The 22,175-nt window shown below is 42.3% G+C and overlaps 1 protein-coding gene and 2 long non-coding RNA genes across 7 annotated transcripts; all 3 read right to left on the bottom strand.

Moving 5' to 3' along the window:
* Window positions 1-1,336: 1,336 nt before the first annotated feature.
* Window positions 1,337-3,330, bottom strand: LOC132795882 (uncharacterized). Of its 5 annotated transcripts, none has more exons than XR_009633476.1 (5): window positions 2,686-3,330; window positions 2,353-2,513; window positions 2,113-2,188; window positions 1,853-2,055; window positions 1,337-1,779 (listed from the first exon to the last, which is right to left on the bottom strand). It is a non-coding gene; the product is annotated as an uncharacterized LOC132795882 (long non-coding RNA). The 5 variants fall into 5 exon arrangements; XR_009633477.1 differs by having other exon boundaries at window positions 2,721-3,330; XR_009633478.1 differs by having other exon boundaries at window positions 3,156-3,330.
* A 288-nt stretch (window positions 3,331-3,618) lies between these two features.
* Window positions 3,619-4,332, bottom strand: LOC132797136 (uncharacterized). The gene is made up of 3 exons (XR_009633627.1): window positions 4,255-4,332; window positions 4,035-4,195; window positions 3,619-3,963 (listed from the first exon to the last, which is right to left on the bottom strand). It is a non-coding gene; the product is annotated as an uncharacterized LOC132797136 (long non-coding RNA).
* A 10,237-nt stretch (window positions 4,333-14,569) lies between these two features.
* Window positions 14,570-15,093, bottom strand: LOC132796657 (uncharacterized). Its single transcript, XM_060807903.1, has 2 exons — window positions 14,988-15,093; window positions 14,570-14,903 (listed from the first exon to the last, which is right to left on the bottom strand). The coding sequence occupies exons 1-2, from the start codon at window positions 14,994-14,996 to the stop codon at window positions 14,664-14,666; spliced, it is 249 nt and encodes an 82-aa protein (XP_060663886.1). The 5' UTR covers window positions 14,997-15,093; the 3' UTR covers window positions 14,570-14,663.
* Between the last annotated feature and the right edge of the window lie 7,082 nt (window positions 15,094-22,175).

Raw genomic sequence — 22,175 nt, 5'->3', positions numbered from 1 at the left:
TAAAAATCGACATATGCTTATAGGTAAGGTCGCGAACGTACGCTACTTTGACAATCAATAAAAAAAGATTGGTTTGAGTAACCCCAACGATTTTTATACCCGCTACCCATAGGGTAGAAGGGTATTATAACTTTGTGCCGGCAGGAAATGTATGTAACAGGTAGAAGGAGGCATCTCCGACCCTATAAAGTATATATATTCTTGATCAGCGTCAACAGCCGAGACGATATAGCCATGTCCGTCTGTGTGTCTGTCCGTCTGTCCGTATGAAACACTGGATCTCAGAGACTATAAGAGATAGAGCTATAATTTTTTTTCGACAGCATTTGTTATGTTTGCACGCAGATCAAGTTTGTTTCAAATTTTGCCACGCCCACTTCCGCCCCCGCAAATCAAAAAAATCGAATAACAAGCGTAATTTTAAAGCTAGAGTTCCGAATTTTGGTATATACAATAATAACTATAGTATTTATGATTTCTGAAATTTTGGTTGCGATCAGATAAAAATTGTCGAAGTTATTAAAGAAATACTTTTGTATGGGCAAAAACGCCTACTTACTAGGGGTCTTAGTTGCTTTGGCTGACAATCTGGTATATTGTGCTGTCTATGGTATATTTTGAATACGGTACTATGTCGATATACCAAATATACCATTCGGTATATTTTTAGTATTTTTGCAGTATATTTGGTATATTTTGAGAAAATACCGCAAAATATATTTCTTTTATTCAAAATGGGTAGCGGGTATCTCACAGTCGAGTACACTCGACTGTAGCTTTCTTACTTGTTTATATTTAAAATATATGTACCAAAATCACTTAACACGCGAAGTTTCATTTACCTGCTTGCACTTATTGCGGATCAATTACAATAGATAAGAAGCAAAATAAAAATGAAAAGTTAATTGAACTTTTTTTCGCTCACTTTGCATTTTTATCTTATTATTGGATTGCTATTAAGAGATTTGGTAGAAAAAATGCAAACATATCTTATGTTTTCCTTGTGAAATAATTAAACATCAAAATGCATAAAAAAGGAGCTAAAAGTGAAAAAATTACATTTTTTCAGTTTGCAGGCAAATTTTTTTATAAAAACAATGGAGATATGCTACGGATCCATTGTATTATGAAAATTTGGATATTTCTTTATGAAATATCGTGGTTTACCTTTTTTTGGGAATTGCCCATATAAGAATTTTTTTTGGTGGGATCAGGCCTTTAAAAATGTCTCTTTTTTTAATCTAATGTTCGTATTACATTCCCTCACTATTGCTTCTAATGACCCTCTTAAATTCATCCAAACTAAACCAGCAACACAAATACTTAATATTTTTGTAAGCTTTTATTACTTTTTAATATATAATATATGTATATACGTTAGATAAACTTAAATTTATTTCCAGTATTATTTGACCACTGATTTTAAAAATACAAGCTGTGTTACATGTCGATCAGTCATACGGCTGCGTGAGTCACACACTACACATTTGATAGCCGAAGCCATCCTTTCTGAGGATACTGAGTTACCTGGTGTTATCAGGTAACGTAGTGCCAACTTTGAAATGTGTGGCATTGTCTGCTGTTGGGAAGTCCAGAATTCTATTGGGTCAGCTTCCCAATTGGAGTTTGGCAATGAAATATATAAGTTAAACTCCTTTTCAGAGGGGCTGTCCGAGCTTTTCGTTTGCTGAATGCTTCTATTGTGAGCCTCAAAAAAACTTTTTGGCGGTTGAAATTTGTTATATCTAATTCTTCCGGCGGTTGCAAGTTTAACGAGCGCTGTAAGTAAGCATATTTTAAAAATTAATTAGTATATTTAAAAGATCTTAGCTAATAATAGTAAATTACGTACTCTCTTTCCTTCGCTATTAAGTTGCATCTCCTCCAGAATGTCCTTTGAGGCTTCCAACACCATTGTGGGAGGAATGTACATACATTTTTTTGAAGCGCGGATCCAATAATGAAGCTTTAATCAAAATCTTGTTTTTGCTCAATCCGGTTAAATATTCATCTGATTTTTTTATAAGAACATCCTTCATACTTGCTTCGTTTTGTCTGAAAATGTAGCAACAATTAACTTACCATTGTAATGACGAATAACAAATACCATACCCTGGAAATTTTCAGCATTCATAAACGATTTAGAAATAGTTGTTTGCATCAAATCTTCATCTGTTTTTGAGGAGCTCTAATAAAATAATTTTATATATTAGATACATAAAAACACAAGTTTCTAAAAAAATTGCGACATGTTAACATTGGCGTTGGCGCCAAAACATAGCATCACTGTGAGTGTGTGTGTGTATATTTTAAAATGGAAAATCACACCTCTTTTTAGACATGCATATATACCTTGCTAATACATTTTGTGTATGCATCCTGGTGCTTATTTTTTAGGTGCGACAATAAATTTGAACTATTGCTACTAGCTTTAATAATTTTAGAACATAAAGTGCACTTTCCGGTTTTTTCATTAAGTTCATAATAAGATTTCGCGGAGCTCATTTTCACAACTTGCGGGTTTCCAATTGAAAATGAATAGTTTGACCGAAAACAAAATATCGGAAAATATAAAAAAAAATATTTATTTATCGATATTACGGCTTTAAAATATCATGATAAAAAATATTTATTTTTTTTCGAAAATATATTTTGATATATTTTCGACATCCCTATTGACCGCACTTGCAATATTATCGATCGCTTTAAAAGATAAGTACGCGTTGTTTCTTTGTTGTGAGAGCCGTCTCTCGTCTTGCCCATGATACAATTATACATGTATGTATAATTGTATCATGGTCTTGCCCACGGTGACGTTGTGCACGAATGTCGATTTGACTAATTGTAATCGAGATTGATTTTAATTGTTATGTTTTTAGGTATCGTTTGTGCCAGCAGTTGGGGGGTTATCGATATATCGCGAGGCGATATATCGGAGATAAGAAATGGTAACTCCAGGGGAGGGAGGAAGTTTTAAAATGCTCCTCCTGTTAAATATGAGATGAAAAAAGAACGTCAACTTTTTTCACGAGAGGTTAGCATGTGGATTTTGCTGAGTAGAGGAGTTGATTCTTGATCGAGGTTGGAGACGGTCCACCGAGAAGAAAAAAAAGAGGTCGGAAAATTGGTGTCTGTACGAAAAATTGTGTGCATACGTATTGCTGCGAGTGTGTGCGCGAAGAAGGCAATAACAGCTACAACCACTGCAACGACAGCAACAACCAGAGCATCACCGCTGGACAGGTGCGGACAACCGTCACCGCAAGAGGGACAGCGAGCGTCAGACGACACCGCCAACGCTGAGCGAGAAGCAAAAATTCGACTGGTGAGTCAGTGCCAGGCCCGTGCTCGTTCTGATCTCCAGTGCGACACGCCCCAATACCCGCATTACCGGTGGTAACGATTGCTCGATCGAGCTCGAGTTGTCGATCACAAATTGTTAAAAGATATAAAAAACAAAATAAAAGACATTATAAATTGGAAAGTAAAGTAAAATAAAGTTCGAAATACAAATTAAATTAAAATAAATTAAAATTTATTTCCTTGTAAAAATTACAGAGTAGGGACGACAAAATACATTCATTTAATACAAATATGCTTTAAAAACTACTTGCGGCGGGATTGATGCATTTGTATTTACTAATTGATATATATATATGCAGATATTTTCTATATCACCTCACCCATATCGCCCTTAACCAATCCCAAGAGCTCTTAGGCAGGTCAAGGTAGATGATTAAGCGATGTAAGTAAAGGTATGCAAATGTAAACAAACGTGCGTATATAAAATTATAAATGTGTAAATATATATGCCAATCTCCCGAATGCGCGAACTATAAAAGTTGTTCTTTACGCCGTTGTTGTTTCGCTCCGTTCCTACTTCGTTATTTGGTACTTTGTTTGCATTGTTGTTTGCTTTTGCTTCAAATCCTGTTCCGTGTAGCCGTAATAAAATTTAAATATCTGGAAATAAAAAATAAATTAATTAAATGTTAGTAACTAAGGAAATTTATGGATGATATAATTGTAATTACCTTGAACATGGTTGTGTGAGTCATCTCAGCATGGTGGGGAGGGGAATTCCACAGCGCTACCCCGGATGAGGAGCAGCCACTGATGTGGTGGTCAACGCAAGCGAGATGGCGCCGATGTGGCCATCTCAGGCAGGGAGGGTACGCCGGGGTCCAATTGGGCCCTATTCGAATACAAATTGGATCAATGAGAGTGTTTATTGTAGTTTTTCTTTATACTTACCGTCGCCAATAGTTTGTTTTTTTGTATTTCCTTTTGTTTAGCGCAATTTTCAATTGCGCGGCAGCTGTTTGTTTTGTTAGTGATGCGTTTCTTCCGTCTTTAACCAGCTGTTTTTGTATCGGTGGAGTTATCGATTATGCGGACTGCGAGCCAGGGATGGAACTCCACCTGAGTACCGATGAGCCAACCGGCGCGGCCCCAAGGACAGCGTTGCCAATTTAGCTATTTCCCCGCTAGATCTGACGGTTTTCAAAAGCAAAATGCGGGATAAATTGAAAACTAGCTACTAGCGGGAATTAAAGCTATTTTCAAAACAAAACTGTCGGAACTTTAGTTTTTTAAAAACATTTGGTAACTTTGTGTATTTTTATGTTTTACGATGCCACACTTTAAAACCTTACAGTATTTTTGCATTGCAATGGTAAAAACATCGATATGCCAAAAGATCTTTACATTATTATCGATTTTTACTAGTGTTTTACTATCACCATCTGGGTATTTCACGCGCATGCCAAGACAAAAAAGCACAAGTCTTCGTCATCTGTGTTTTCACAGACGAACACAATAACGTTAATTCCATCTGTCTCTTCAAAAACCTGCCGGCAAAAGACGGCATTGTCTTTGTATGTTGCGGGGCATTCGTCGGTGAGCCCCATTGACCATTTGGGATTGTTGGGCGTGACAAATTTTTAGGATGGCGGCTCTAAAGCTACATAGAACAAAGTGCACCAGTATTATAACAAATATTTTGGCTCCAAGCTTTAAATCGTTATTAAAGGAGGGTATCGGTGATGCCAAGTACACCTTGTTGCCTGATGAGAGTGCTGATATATGTAAGTGTCAGCAAGACACTTGGTAAGTTAAAATGCTAATCATCCTAAAACACAATAAAATATATATTCTATATGCATAGGTGTTGCCATAAACTATTTTAATTCAACACGTAGCTTTATATTTTGGCTATCATCCTAATTTTCTGGCGGTTTCTAGCGTTTTTCATATCTTACTTTAGCTATTTTATAACCAGAAGAGTTGGCAACACTGCCCAGGGAGGACAAACAGTCCGTAACAATATGGCGCCCAATTGAAATTTGAATTCAAAAAATTAAAAAAAGATAGTTCCAACGATGTAGTGATCATCTGATGTCTTATGTGGTACGAGGTAGTAACCCATAATTGCGCAGCTCTGATCGGGATTCCATTTGGTGACAGGATCCAAATCTTAATGTCATTTTTTTGTAGCAGGATTTGTTCATTTTGTTGTTGATGTGCGTGTGTCACTCTTACGTTGAATTAGAGAGTTTGCAACGTGTCTTCGTAGCCTGGTGGAATCAACGAACAAATACTGTGATAGAATTGTGATATTAGGTTAGCATTGTTGTATAGGTACTTTCTCTTTGTTGTTTATGTTTACTATTTGTTCCGTCTCATTTCGAGTGGCGCTGGGTGTGTGCTGGCCTGATGCTCTATTATCAGCATAGGCGACAGGTGACCCAGATCGATATAGGAGCGATACTGCGCCGCACCTGCCACACAGCGGACACCAATCGTGCTCAAAAGCGAGACGGAATCAAAATAGATCTCAGGTAGCGCTCCTTGGATGCCATCCATCACGAGAGTGATGGATAGAGCATCTGATTAGTGCTTAAATGTTTGTCCATTGTTTGAATTGTGCGTAGTAATGCGTCCCTTCTGTTTGTTAATGTTATAGAAAGAAAAAGGAAAATTGTTGGTGTTATTTTTTTATTAGGGTACGTATTTATTTATGGTACTTTGGTCTGAGTAGGCAAATGTACAATAGAGACCTCTCTCGCCGAACAAAATTAGCACTCTACAAGACACTCATCCTACCCGTGCTCTTCTATGGCGCAGAAGCATGGGTAGTGTCAATGACAGATGCAGCAGAGTTTGGAGTGTTCGAGAGGAAAATTCTTCGCAAGATCTTCGGTCCCGTTCGGATTGGGGACGACTTCCGTATTCGGATGAACCACGAGCTGTACGAGTTGTACGACGACGTGGACGTGGTCCGGCGCATCACGATACAACGTCTGCGCTGGCTCGACCACGTTGTGCGTATGGATGAAGAATCTCCAGCTCAGAAGGTATTCGAAGCGAAAGTCGACTACGGGCAACGACGAAGGGGACGACCAAATCTTCGATGGAAGGACCAAGTAGAGCAGGACCTCAATCTGCTGGGTATTTCTAATTGGAGGAGGCGCGCGAAGAGCAGAGGCGCCAGGAGGGAGACGCTGAGGTCGGCCAAAACCCGAAATGGGTTTTAGAGCCACCAAATAATAATAATAATTTATTTATGGTGTTTAATTATTTATTAGAGGAGTTTATTTTGGTAGTTGTCGTTTTTCTTACTTAGCAGTAGATTGATAGGAAAATAGAAATGTCGGAGGGTCGAGCATTTAGTGGGAGGTATGGCGAGGACTTCTATGAACTTTCGTGGATTCCCGGAAGACACTTGCTGAGGCTGAGGCACTTGCAGAATTGGAGCAAGAGGCTTTGCAACCGGGAACTCAACCACCAGCAGTAGCATCCGGTATTAGAACCACAACTGCAAGTAATTCGGCGGATACGGGCCGACAAGTGTATCCATTAGTGTCGACGGACCCAGTCATCAAATCGACGGTGAGCTCGGCAATCGCGCAGGCTCATGCGACCTACCGGAGTTCGCTGCAGAAGGGGGATTTCGGCATCGATACGCGATGAAATTCGCGCAGGCTTCCTGGAGTTGATGACGATGATGCAGGAGACCACCCGGCCGCAGAATGACGGTAGGGGTGGCAGTCGACCCGCCTCTACGCAGTAAAAAATCGCTGGCAGAAACAGGAGAAATCCCGAAGGTTCACAAAAGTGAGCCGGAGCCGCCAGTGCAGACCATATGAGGACCGTTGCCGCGTCCAGACTATACAACGAGCCCTGAAGAGGTGTACGATCCGCACGCTAGGAACTGGCGGAATCCCCACGGCAACATGCGTAAAGATGCTGGAGACGGAAGGACCGAATTAGGCATGGAATCTAAGTCGTCGAGGGATCGAACTTATCTGAAGCTGGAACGGTGGAACTTGCGATTCGATGGGGCCGATTCCACTCACGCTGTGGAGGATTTTGTTTTCCGCATCGAGTTCTTGCAGAGACAGTACCAATGCACATGGCGGCTAGCTTCTGGTGTCCAGAAGCCTCTCCGAGACCGTGAACTGGTGAAAATAATAAAGCGCGGGTTAAAGGAAGGCTTGGCAAGATATGTATATGCTATGGATATACTTACGGTGGACGAGTTGCGACAAGAATGTATCGAAGTGGAGCGATACATGAGTCGACGAGGACGCTCATCGCAGGGCCAACAAACCCGGTATCCGCATGGAGTCAAACCGGCAGTTTATGAGGTTGAAGTCCCACCTCAGCGAGACGAGAGTCCATCCAAGGAAGTGGAGGATGTAGCAGCGAGGGCCCTCGAGACGAGTAAGCGGATCTGCTGGAATTGCAGGCAACCTGGTCACGGTTTCCGGGACTGTATGTCCGGGACGAGGAGCATCTTTTGCGTTAGGTGTGGCAAACCGGACACCTTTAGCCTGCAATGCGTAAATTGTCCGTGAAACACCTGGGCGAACGCGATGAAGCCGGGGCAAACGCGTTCGGAGGCGAGACCCGACCAGAAGCCGGAGTGGCGTGCCAACAGGAGCAAGTAAAGGATAAGAATGCGAATGGAGAACATAAGTTTAGTAGTATTACAACTAGGTTAAGGAGAAACATCGTGGATGAAGAAGGAACGAACACATTAGTGAGAGGAAGTACACTAACAGGCTTACCGTATGAAGAACGTGTTCGGGCATACATGTCGGCACGAAATAGAATTTTTGGTGAGCGGCAGTGTGAAGGAATGCCACTGGCCACGAAACGCGTCATAAAGACACGCGCTCGTTTTCGTCGGCGAAGGTTAACGAGGAGGCAAGTCGTGGAAGCAGTTCGGAGCGTGGAAAACAAAGATCCCCGAGTCTTTATAGACGTAGTCATCGGTGGACAAGCTTTAAAAGGCCTTTGGACTCCGGGGCATCCGTTAGTCTGCTGGGGCGAGGATGCCGAGAGCTGGTCAGTAAGATGAACTGGAATGTTAAGCCGTACGCGTCCATGGTCACCACTGCTGCAGGAGCCAGCCGACCGATCCTAGGACGAGTCAATCTGCCAGTGCCATACGGCGATAAGTCGGAGCAAATAGCTTTCTTCATGTGCCCCGATTTGAAACAGGAGATCTATTTGGGCATCGATTTATGGAGAGCGTTCAACATCGCTCCGAATTTGTTTGGAGAATTGGGCCACCAAGAGTCACCCCGAGATGTGTCGGAAGTAGCCACTGTTGAAGTGGATTATTACCGAGGCGAGGATGTTGTCGAGTCTGATCCGGAGATGTGGGACCTGGATGAAATACAGAGGAGTCAGTTGGAAGCCGTGAAAAGCGAATTTCTTCAATTTAAAATTCATGGATTGGGCAAGACTCACATGTTGCAGCATCGGATACAGCTAGTTGAAGGAACCGAACCCGTGAAGGACCGACATTTCCCTCTATCCCCAGCAAAACAGGAGATCGTGTGGAAGGAATTTGACAAGATGCTTGTGACGAATACCACGAGGTTCTACTCGTCTAAGCCTACTCTGTCTAGGTAACTTGCCGGCTCAGTTCAGGGCTGGGGTGGGTCTTTGGCTTCGACTGGGTAGTAAGTCATCATAAATTAAAGTGTAGACAGAGTGTAATACTTGGGGAGAGGGACAGTACTCATTTCGCATCAACCTTAACGTTCGCATATCCAGTGCCCAATTAAAAGTAAAAGTTTAACACATCATTGTTTTCTTCTCCATGTTATACAGTATTTTCTTCATTCTTCAACGTTACGTTAATTTGTTTTGTTTAAAACGGTTGTCTTCATGACAACCATGTGTTCCAACACGGAACACACGGAATTGAGAGCCTCACAATCACAACCCCAATCAACTATGAATACAGACACGGCTATGCCGTACTTACGTACTTTCGATGTTAGCAGGCCTGATAACCGATGAATCCGTCGTAGCATATATGATTGTTGATGATAGCTGTTAAAGATGATAAAGCGTTATGATTATCAGGCTATCGAATCCCTATGTACCCCATGTTGGCTGTATAAAGGTCGAAAAAATGAGTTAGTTGATTTGACAAGTACTAATTACAGATTCAATTTAATTTTTCAATTTTTCAAACCATGTTGTCACTCTTAGTGCAATTTATAAACGAAAACAATCCACTGCAAATGGTACTGGCGTGTTTTGGTGGAGCCGTAGATCTCTCTCCGGAGGATCTACGCTCCTTAGAACGTCTCTATTATCGCCTTTGCCGAGCCGCTATCGAATACCGTTTGGATAATCTGCAGCGAAGATTCGCTGCCGGGATTACTGCCTTATTCTCGCTCTAGCTGGCGAGGACCGCAATGTGCCACACCTATTCCACTCTATAGAGGGTCTAGCGGGTGCAATTGCCAGCGGTATGGCCAATAAGCTGCATAAAATAACATTTTTACCGCAAGGTCTATACAGATTGACACAACTTAGCAATCAGTGGCAAAGGGAAAATTTAGCAATTCCAATTTCTCTAATAGAGACGGCCACTCCAGGTTGGATGCCCAAAGGTGTTGGTATTCCTTTCTTGGTTACAGTACTATTTTATCTTTATTTTTGCAATTTTTTCTTTGCAAATTTTTTGTCTGATGTAATACGTATGTTCTTAGTGAAAAAGTTGCAAAAGTGAAAATGGCTGCCCTTAGTGAGTGCTCAAAGCATCTCTGTGTGGATCAATGCAATTCTCCCCGTTCGATAGACTCAACAGTTGAGCTATGCTAAGTAGAGTTGCCAACTTAATTAAGGCTTTGGTGCATCAGCTGATGTTTTGATTTTGTGACAATCAGATGTTTTGTTTTTTTGTTTTTGCAACTCTAATTGTCATTAGACAACTACCTTACATGCTTCAGTTGGGCATCATTGAAGAGAGCAACAGTCCATGGAGCAATAGGACGACGGTCGTCATGAAGCCCGGCAAAAATCGATTTTGCTTAGATGCTCGGAAGCTGAATAGCGTAACGGTGAAAGATGCGTACCCCCTTCCATGCATCGAAGGTATTCTCTCGCGGATCGACGAGACGCACTTTATCTCAAGTGTTGATTTGAAGATTGCCTTCTGGCAAATCGAGCTGGAGGAAAGCAGTAGAGCCTATACAGCTTTCACAGTTCCGGGACGACCGCTGTACCAATTTCGTCACATGCCACATGGCCACATCGGGTTATGCAATGCAGCACAGCAACTTTGCCAACTCATGGACAAAGTAATCCCGACGTCTCTGAGGTCCAACGTATTCGTGTACTTGAACGATTTGCTAATCATCTCGGCAGATTTCGACACGCACCTGAAATATTTAAAGTTAGTGGCGGAATGTTTAACGAAGGCGAACCTCACCATTGGCATGGCCAAATCCAAATTCTCCTTTAGGAACCACAACTATTTAGGTTTCATCATAGGTGGAGGCACTTTAAGGATGGACCCGAGCAGAGTGGAGGCCATCAATAACATCCCTGCTCCAAGAACGGTCAAGGAACTGCGTAGCTTCTTGGGTACGGCTGGTTGGTATCGGAGATTCATTAAGAACTTCGCAGAGATCTCGGTACCACTGACAAATGCTCTAAAGAAAAGGAGTGGGAAGTTTCAGCTGAGTGAGGAAGCCGTGGACGCTGTGGAGAAATTGAAGAAGGCACTTACCACGGTACCCGTTTTGGTGCATGCCGATTTTAAAAAAGCCCTTCTACATTCAGTGTGACGCATCGAACTTCGGAGTCGGAGCTGTTTTGTTCCAACTGGATGATGAACAGCAGGAGAGGCCGATCGCGTTCTTTTCGGCCAAACTCAACCGGCACCAAATCAATTATACCGTCACCGAAAAAAGAGTGCTTGGCCGGGAAGTTAGCCATTCATCGATTTAGGCCGTATGTTGAAATGATGCCTTTCATAGTGATCACCGACCACGCAAGCCTCCAATGGCTCATGAGTCTCAAAGACTTGACAGGGAGATTGGCCAGGTGGGCACTGGAACTCCAGGCTTTTCCCTTCACAATGCAGTTTAGAAAGGGAACTGAGAATGTTGCGGATACATTGTCGAGAAGCGTAGAGGAGTTGAGTGTGATGCCGAAGGATCTTCTTGGGATGGAGACGACGGAGTTCGAGTCAACCGACTATAAACAGCTGGTCAACGAGGTCACCAGGCAACAATATCGGTTGCCAGATGTAAAAGTTGCCACTCTGAACTGCTGCTGTTTAAGAGAGTAACAGAGGAGTCGGTTGACGGTAGGACGACCCAGGCGAGCTGGAAGTTGTGGATACCCGATTCACTAACTGCGGGATTGATCCAAAAAACGCACTCGGACGAGACATCAGCTCACGGCGGGGTGGCGAAAACACTACATGCACTGAGGAGGCATTTTTACTGGCCTGGCATGGCGGTACAAGTACAAGACTTTGTACGAGTATGTGCTACAAGGAGACGAAAACTCTGAATTACTCAACGCAGGCCGGCATTGGAAAGGAAATGCTCACCGATCCCCCATTCCAGAAGTTGTATATAGACTTTTTGGGGAAATATCCACGATCCAAACGTGGGCACGCTTGGATCTTTATAGTCGTGGATCATTTTTCCAGGTTTACCTTCTTGAAGGCGATGAGAGACGCTTCGGCCACGGATGTCGTGGACTTCCTAGTACACGAAGTATTCTTTAAATTCGGAGCACCGGAGGTGATACACTCCGACAACGGACGGCAATTTATTTCCAAATCGTTTGAGACGATGGTCAAAGCCTTTGGAATCACCCATATGCGCACGCCGGTGTATTCGCCTCAAAGCAATGCCGCTGAACGCGTAAACCGAACTGTAATATCTGGCATAAGAGCGTATTTGGAAAACGACCACCGGGAATGGGATGCCTACCTACCGGAAATCGAAGTAGCGATATGCAACGCCGTCCATAGCGCTACTGGAGTGACGCCGTTTTTCGCTGTGTTCGGCCAACACATGTATTTAAACGGACACCAATACAAGTTGGCCAGGAAACTGAGATCGCTGTCGGATCATACTATCACCGACATAGAAGCCCGGGATAAACTGGCCATCATCCGAAGTGAAAGAGCATCTCTACAAGGCCTACGAACGCAGTCGTCAGCGCTATGATCAGTGTGCACGCCAACTTCTCCTGACACCAGGACAAGAAGTCTGGTATTGTTACGTTTTTAGGTATCGTTTGTGCCAGCAGTTGGGGGGTTATCGATATATCGCGAGGCGATATATCGGAGATAAGAAATGGAGGGAGTTTTAAAATGCTCCTCCTGTTAAATAGGAGATGAAAAAAGAACGTCAACTTTTTTCACGAGAGGTTAGCATGTGGATTTTGCTGAGTCTAGAGAGTTGATTCTTGATCGAGGTTGGAGACGGTCCACCGAGAAAAAAAAAGAGTTCGGAAAATTGGTATCTGTACGAAAAATTGTGTGCATATGTGTTGCTGCGAGTGTGTGCGCGAAGAAGGCAATAACAGCTACAACCACTGCAACGACAGCAACAACCAGAGCATCACCGCTGGACAGGTGCGGACAACCGTCACCGCAAGAGACACACAGCGCTTTAACGAGCCGGTGCAACACCAACGGCGTGGGACAGCGAGCGTCAGACGACACCGCCAACGCTGAGCGAGGAGCAGAAATTCAACTGGTGAGTCAGTGCCAGGCCCGTGCTCGTTCTGATCTCCAGTGCGACACGCCCCAATACCCGCATTACCGGTGGTAACGATTGCTCGATCGAGCTCGAGTTGTCGTCGATCACAAATTGTTAGAAGATATAAAAAAAAAGAAATAAAAAACAAAATAAAGGACATTATAAATTGCAAAGTAAAGTAAATTAAAGTTCATAATACAAATTAAATTAAAATAAATTAAAATTTATTTCCTTGTAAAAATTACAGAGTAGGGACGACAAAACACATTCATTTAATACAAATATGCTTTAAAAACTACTTGCGGCAGGATTGATACATTTATGTTTACTAATTGAGATATATATGCACATATTTTCTACATCACCTCACCCATATCGCCCTTAACCAATCCCAAGAGCTCTTAGGCAGGTCAAGGTAGATGATTAAGCGATGTAAGTAAAGGTATGCAAATGCAAACTAACGTGCGTATATAAAATTATAAATAAATATATGTCGGGAAACAATAAATTCAGGGAAGCACAGAATTGTTGCGAAGTTGTAAATTCGGGGAAGTACAGAATTCATGAGAGAGAAAGAGATGACGATAGAGGCTCAACTTGAGAGAGAGAATGCTGAGAGAGCAGGATTGAGCATAATGATCGATGAGAGTAGATTTAGTCTAGTTTCGGTAACGAGTGTGAGCGGAACTCGCTGTGCTGCCGCATCGATTATAAAACTTAAGTGACAATGGATGAAATTACCGGTCTTCCGACATATATATGCCAATCTTCCGAATGCGCGAATTATAAAAGTTGTCCTTTACGCCGTTGTGACCGTTGTTGTTTCGCTCCGTTCCTACTTCGTTATTTGGTACTTTTTTTGCATTGTTGTTTGCTTTTGCTTCAAATCCTGTTCCGTGTAGTCGTAATAAAATTCAAATATCTGGAAATAAAAAAAAAATTAATTAAATGTTAGTAACTAAGGAAATTTATGGATGATATAATTGTAATTACCTTGAACATGGTTGTGTGAGTCATCTCAGCATGGTGGGGAGGGGAATTCCACAGCGCTACCCCGGATGAGGAGCAGCCACTGATGTGGTGGTCAACGCAAGGGAGATGGCGCTGATGTGGCCATCTTAGGCAGGGTGGGTACTCCGGGGTCCAATTGGGCCCTATTCGAATACAAAATGGATCAGTGAAAGTACATATTTATTGTAGTTTTTCTTTATATAGCCAATAGTTTGTTTTTTTGTATTTCCTTTTGTTTAGCGAAATTTTCAATTGCGCGGCAGCTGTTTGTTTTGTTGGTGATGCGTTTCTTCCGTCTTTAAGCAGCTGTTTTGGTACCGATTGTGCGGACTAGGGATGGAATTCCACATGAGTACCGATGAGCCAGTCGGCGCGGCCCCAGGGAGGACAAACAGTCCGTAACACAATACAAACATTAGCGATTTCATCGCAGAGAGCGTCTTTTCGCGTAATTGCAGATTTATTGAACCAGTCATTATATTATTATCGTTATAATATAACGTTATTATTTTGGGCAATAATTCTTCATTTATTTGGATTTTCTTTCACCTACTGGAACTGACATTTACGCAACCTTACATTTTTCGTGTATTTTATATATATATATCTTGTATTTTATTTTTTTTTGTCATCTTTTTCTTTTGGGCACGAAGACAGGTAACCTCCAGTCTGCATGCGATCAAAGGAATCCATTGGATCATAATTAGAATAAAAACTCTTATATTTATTCATATGGGGCAAATTGTACATGGCATAAAAGCAGAGTGGTGCCAAAACAGCTAAAATACAAGCATTCCGCAAATTTCCATAAATTTTATTCAGATGAGTGTCATGAATTGGAAATTTAATTTTTTTCTGAAATAAAAATAAATTATATTACTTACAAAAAAATGTATACATATATATATATAACACAAAAAAAAAAACATGTAAAAATACCTCAGACATTCTGAATGCTTTTATGTACAATGCGCTTACTAATATATTAACGTGATTTAAGACTAACAAAAAATAGATGTAAACGTCAAAACATACTATGTTTTATAAATGTTTTTGAAAACTGGATATTTACACCACTTAATTAGTTCACGACCCGACATAGGGGGCCGGGCAAACATCGATATTTTTATCGATAGTGTCGATTATCATAAGCTCTGTGTAAAAATTTTACAACTCTGCGACCACGTGCTTTTAAGTTATAAATTTTAAGGTGAAATACCTTTGAGTTTTTCTACAATATGGAAAAAAAAGGAATTTCATGTCCTCATTAGACACTGTTTTTTGATTGGAAAATCGGGAAAATCAACCATGAAGGATTGGTACAATGAATTTAAACGTGGTCGTGTCGACACCGAAGACGCTGAGCGTAGCGGTCGTCCAAAAACAGCAGTTACGCCAGAAATTATCGCAAAAATCCGATAAATGGTATTGGCAGACCGCAAATTGAAATAAAGGAGTTAGCTGATGCCTCAAAGATATCAGAAGGCAGCGGATATGAGGAAGCTCTGCTCAAAGTGGACACAGAAGGTGGCACCACCTCAAAAAAGCCACCAAGAAGACGCAGAAGGCCGGACGCCATCATTATACAGCCCACGGACGGGATTTCATATAGTGAAGTGCTCAAACTGGTGACGCGTAGCGACGACAGCAAGCTGCAGAGCGTCGGTGAGCAAGTAAGGCGGGTGAGGAAAACTGCCGGCGACGGGCTGATACTTGAACTTGGCAAGAACTCCAATCCTTCTATGCTGAGAATAAGAGATGAACTAAGCGAAGCGCTTGGCCTGAAAGCCAGAGTAAGAGCACTATCTCAGGAAACCATCCTAGAGATTAGGGATATAGACTGTCTGGTCTCTAAAGAAGACGTGGTGGCAGTCTGCAAAAACTTAGCCAAGCTAACCTGGAACTAAGTGCCATCAAAGCACTAAGGACTGGTTTTGACGGTATGCAGCTAAAAATTGTTAGCCTGCCGAAGGAGGCTGCAGCAACTATACTGCAGAATGGTAAAATTCGGATAGGCTGGACAAGCTGTAGAGTCAGAGAGAGGTCTGAGAGACCAGAAAAAAAAGAGGTGCTATAAATGCTTGGAGTTTGGACATATTGCCAAGTTCTGTAAGAGCATGACCGACCGCTCTGGGTGCTGCCTAAAATGCGGAGCAGCGGGCCACAAAGCGGTGCTTTGCAAAAATGCTGCTAGATGCTTCATATGTGCAGACGCTGGTAAAGATGATACCGGGCACTACGCAGGAAGTAGTCACTGCCCTCTCAAAGGTATTAGCGGGGTCACGCGGGGGCCAAAATGACTCAAAGGCTCCTGCAGCTGAACCTATACCACTGCTTGGCGGCCCAAGAGCTCGGGAGTTAAAGGTGGACGCGGCCTTGTTGAGCGAGCCATACAGAAGAATACAGAGCCCAAGCTACGTCGAGGACGCGGATGGAAAGGCGTCAATTTGGATATGTGGACTGGAACCGCCCCAGCTGACGGATGTACGCGCGTCGAGTGGTTTCGTGCGGACTAGATGGGGAAACCAGTGGCTATACAGCTGCTATCTGGCTCCCAGCCTCACCTTCTCACGCTTCGTGGCCATCATGGAGGATATAGCACACGACATAAGGGGGAAGTCACAGGTGATCATCGCTGGCGATTTCAACGCCTGGGCAGAAGAATGGGGTAGCACCCGGACAAACTCCCGAGGACAAGCGGTGCTGGAAGCCCTTGCCTCATCAGACCTAGCTCTCTTGAACTATGGAAACCAGAACATCTTCACCAGAGCAGGCACTGGATCGGTTATAGATCTAGCATTCGCTAGCGGCCCAATTGCGAGATCAGCGAAATGGGCCATTAGCGATGCCTATACTGCTAGTGACCACAAGGCGATCACCATTGACCTGAACCACTCTGAGCCACCGCGTGGAAACTGGCCACACGTCGGAAGTGCTTACAAAGTAGATACTCTGGACCCGGAAGCCTTCGCTGGATCCTTCGTAGTTCCAGAATTGGGCGACAACGCAGAGGCAAGCGCCGAGCTGCTCATGTGTTCAATCAAGAATGCCTGCGAGGATAGTATGGCGGTGCGTAGACCGTGCAAAGGGTACCACGTACCAGTATACTGGTGGAACGAGGAGATAGCAAACATTAGAAGGCAATGCATAAGATCACGAAGGATCTTGCAAAGATCAAGAGGCAGAGCTGACTTCGAAGTAAGAAGACTGGAGTATGCGGCTAATCGTAAGCTGCTGAAGACGTCCATTCTGAGCAGCAAGAGGGACAAATTCTTAGAACTATGCGTCGAAACCGAGACAGATATCTGGGGAAGGGCCTACAAACTGGTTCTGAAAAGACTTAAGCCAAACGTCTCATCAGTGCCCAGAGAAGAGGTCGTCCTCGATAGCATAGTGGATGCGCTGCTCACGGGCTCCTTCACTGTCCCCTCAGTCGAAGATCACGTAAAGCCCCGGCTCTACACGGAGGTACCGGATGTGACAGTAGACGAAGTGCTGCGGGCAGCGGCAAAAATCAAGGACTCCAAGTCTCCTGGACCGGACGCGATTCCAAATCGGGTGCTGAAGATGGCTATCAGGCTCAACCCGGATTGCTTTGTAGAAGTGTTTGGGAAGTGTCTGAGATAAGGAGTCTTCCCCCGCCCATGGAAATTGCAGAACCTGGTGCTGATCCCAAAGCCGAACAAGCCACTTGATTCGCCGTCGTCCTACCGACCGATTTGTCTGCTCGATACAGCAGGCAAAATATTGGAGAGGCTGGTGAGCCATAGACTAGAGGAGTCTATCCGTCAAGCAAGAGATCTGTCACCTATGCAATGCGGATTCAGAAAGGAGCACTCAACAGTAGACGCTATCTCACACGTAGCAGACATTGCAAGAAGAGCCATCGCAGGCAGCAGATGGCATGGTGGCGCTAAGGAGTATTGTATTGTAGTGACTCTTGACGTTAAGAACGCCTTTAATTCCGCAAAATGGAGCTGCATTATTGAGGCCTTAAGGCGGTTCAACACTCCGAGCTAATTAATGGGAATTTTAGAAGACTATTTTAGGAAGCGCATCCTCATGTATAGAACGGAGAACGGAACAAAATCGTTTAATATCACTGGAGGAGTTCCGCAAGGATCCGTGTTGGGCCCGCTGCTATGGAGCATCATGTACGACGGCATACTGCGCCTTGAAGTTCCAGAGAGAGTAACAATTGTAGGCTTTGCAGACGATGTGGCCTTAGTGGTGACAGCTAAACACTTGGGCGACGCTGAGCTTCTTTGTAGCGCAGCAGTAGCCACTGTCAAGGACTGGCTTGCGACAGTGGGGCTGCAATTAGCTGACCACAAAACCGAAGCGGTCCTTATAAGCAGTCGTAAAATCGTCGAAGTGGCTCACATAAACCTTGGTCGAACCTCCATAGTGTCGAGCCGAGCCATTAAGTACCTAGGTGTCCTAATCGACACGAGGCTAAGCTTCCGCGAACACCTGGAGTATGCTGGAAAGAGAGCCGCTGTCGTAGGGCAGGCATTGAGTCGAATAATGCTAAATACGCGCGGCCCTAAGCAAGGTCGGAGGCTACTACTACAAAATGTGGTTAGAGCAACAATGCTCTATGGCGCTCCAGTATGGGTGCAAGCAATGGAGGTGAAGGCTTACAGGCGAAAGATGCAGTCGACCTACCGACTCTTCGCGTTGCGAGTCTGCAGTGGCTTCAGGACCATATTGGATGACGCCGCTTTAGTGATAGCTGGCATGATGCCGTTGGATACTCTGGCGATAGAGAGGACTCACAGCTACAAGCACAAGAGGGCTAACCAGATGGAAGACGTTCACTACGTGTCGACCAACTTTAAGACAGAGTGCCTAAGGAAATGGCAAGATAAGTGGGACACATCTAGTAAGGGCCGCTGGTGCCATGCTCTGATCCCAAACATAGCCAACTGGGTCAGCAGAAGTTTCGGATTCGTCAACTATCATCTGACGCAGATCCTGAGCGGGCATGGCTGCTTCCGCAGCTACCTATATAGATTTGGACACGACAGCGACCCGATGTGCCTATATTGCTACCCCGAAGTAGAAGAAACAGCGGAACACATCCTAGTGTGTTGTCGGCGCTTTGCTAGTGAGAGACGAGAGCTCGAAGACGCGATAAGATGCAGAGTCACGACGGACTCTATTGTGAACCGTATGCTGGAGAAGGAGGAATACTGGTCAGCGGTATGCAGCTATGCAGAAAAAGTGACCACCGCACTGCGAACTCTGGAGAGGGAACGTACACACAGGCGTAACGGAGGGGAGTGAGCTCCCGTCAAGGTCTCGTGAAGCAATACCTCACGGCAGTACCACTAGATTTTCCTTGACAGTTTTCTTTCTATCCCTTTTTTTCTATATTCTAGTGCCTAATGTTATGTTATATTCATTATATTTATTATTAGATCTAGTTCCTCCGAATAAAAAAAAAAAAACACTACACACACTATTCTCGCGCCGTCTGAGGTAATTGTAGTCACACTACTACAGCTAACGGGAGAATGCGGTACCTAACGCGAATGATAACGGAAAAGAAACGAGGCGCGCGGCGTGAGTGCTACGGTTACCAGCGTATGATCACACGGCACAGTGGTTCCGCCAGAGGCCAAAAATAAAAAAATCGATCAGAAAATATTTAAACTCAATTTACACAGTTTGTCTCTAAAATGTCAAAATTTCCCATTTGTAAACCAGTTTTCGCTGAAGGCCTAGCGGTACTTTCTAAAAATAGAATCAAAAGTATAAGCACGTGTTCATTTCAACAGCGTATCGCAGCTCTGGTGAATTATTTCGGAGCAAAAGCGCACTTTAATTCGGGCTGGTAACTATTCAAGTTTATAAATTTATATTATTTAAAATGGATTTTGAAGCCCAAGGGATTTATTTTAATTTATGAAATTAATTTATACTAACTTAATATGAAATTAATAAAAACTAACTTGATATGTGAAACCCTTTTTTTTGTACCTTTTTGTGTGTCTTAAATGTGTTTACCTAAAGTTTTAGTTGTGGGAACAACACGATTCCACATTAGAATTATTATTTTTTATCTTTGTGTTAGTTTTAAGATTTTAAAATCATTAAAGTTAGGTGCGGAAAGTTGCGGATGTATGTATTTGTAATCGTTAATATTGTTACACGACTTCTTATTTTTTTTATCAACACGTTACTGCAAGCCAGTTTTGTTTTCAGTTCAAAAAAGAGACAACTCAACTGTCAATCCAAGAGAAAAAATACTTTAGGAAAAAAATACATCAACTCAAGCCTACAGAATTTTTTATTTTTATAATAAAAGGATAATTGTTGAGCTTAGTTTACTAGTCAGTAGTAAAGATGTAAAAGTATGCAACGCTTTTTGTAAAGGTATAACTAGAAGTATTTATTTATGTTATAATTATATTGATTCGTTGATGGCTGAGTAAATATCAATTTAATAAATTGGTTTAGGATGGTTTAATTTAGGATTTTTTGATATGATAATATTTTAGTAGGTGAATAGCTTGGGAATTGGATAAGATTTAACTGAAGTATGATAAAACACAAAATAGTTAATCTTTCCTATGACAGCCGTATGATTTATTTATCCGATTTAAATAAAATTTGCTAATCATTTGTAAAACTACACCAAACTTATAGTCTGGGAGTTTAGAAAACATATCTTTATAAATAAAAAATTTTTCATACTAAATTTATATTTTTAACCGATCATTCCTATAGCAGCTATATCATATAGACGCACGATATATCCAATTTTTATAAAATATATTTGTAAAATTTTTTTTTAATTTTGGGGAAAATTTTGTAACAATACAACAACTAGAAGTATTTATGGCTGCGGCTCCATACAAGCCGAACCACAGTGCCCGAGCGTGCTCGAACCCGAGTACCCCGACTACCACAACAGTAATATGCTTGCACTCTACCAATAGAGCTATCGCAGTGCCTCTTGCATACAGATACAAATATAGAGGCGAGCATGTATACACGTATACGCATACATACAACACATACATAGAAGGCGTTTTTGCCCATACAAAACTATTTCTTTAATAACTTCTACAATTTTTATCTGATCGCAACCAAATTTTCAGCAATCATAAATACTATAGTTATTATTGTATATACCAAAATTCTAGCTTTAAAATTACGCTTGTTATTCGATTTTTATACCCGCTACCCATAGGGTAGAAGGGTATTATAACTTTGTGCCGGCAGGAAATGTATGTAACAGGTAGAAGGAGGCATCTCCGACCCTATAAAGTATATATATTCTTGATCAGCGTCAACAGCCGTAGTATATAGCCGTTTTCCCCCCATACAAAATAATTTCTTAAATAACTTCTACATTTTTTATACGATCGCAAATCGGGGATCATAAATTTTATAGTTATTATTGTATGTACCAAAATTCGGAAGTGGGCGTGGAAAAAATTTTAAACAAAAAAGAAAGAGGAAAGCATTCAACGTTGCTTGATTTGTGGAGCATCATCAACCGCCAACAAGCTGCAGTGAAGCAGTTGTTTTGCAAAATATCGATGAAAATGAAAGTGATGCCCAGCAAAATATAATAAAATATAAACTAAGGGTATTCTTTGGATTTATTAACACTACCAAAGTGCAACAGAATGGTCGATCCTTTTAGAGACAAGCAAGCGCAATGCCTCGTATCTGTAGTGTAACAAAACCTTATCAGGCTTTAAAAGGCACTGATTGTCCGTGATCGAGCATGGTAGGTTGCGTATTCTTGCTATGCTCGGTTCTAGCTCGTCGGATTGGTCGGGGACCTTCCTCACTTGATCACTTGCGGCTACGCTAACACATGTAAATTATGAATACGCTAACGGAATGTACAATAATATACACAAAAAGCTTTATAGAAAATAATATAAAAGCGATTCCGCGCCGACACACGCTTCAGTGGAGTTTCGTTCCAAGAAATTACCTAGTAGAGGAATCTAGATATTATGTTTGTCGTTACAATTATTGCTTTTATGTTTACTAATTTAGTACAAAATAACAAGAAGATACAGACGATGAAATTCGTGTCGCTTCTCAGCAAATCATAGCATACAATTATGGAATGATTGATACTATATAAAAAGAATTAAT

Source organism: Drosophila nasuta, chromosome X (assembly GCF_023558535.2).
Source record: "Drosophila nasuta strain 15112-1781.00 chromosome X, ASM2355853v1, whole genome shotgun sequence".
NCBI lineage: Eukaryota > Metazoa > Arthropoda > Insecta > Diptera > Drosophilidae > Drosophila > Drosophila nasuta.
This window is presented reverse-complemented; position numbering and strand designations above follow the sequence as displayed.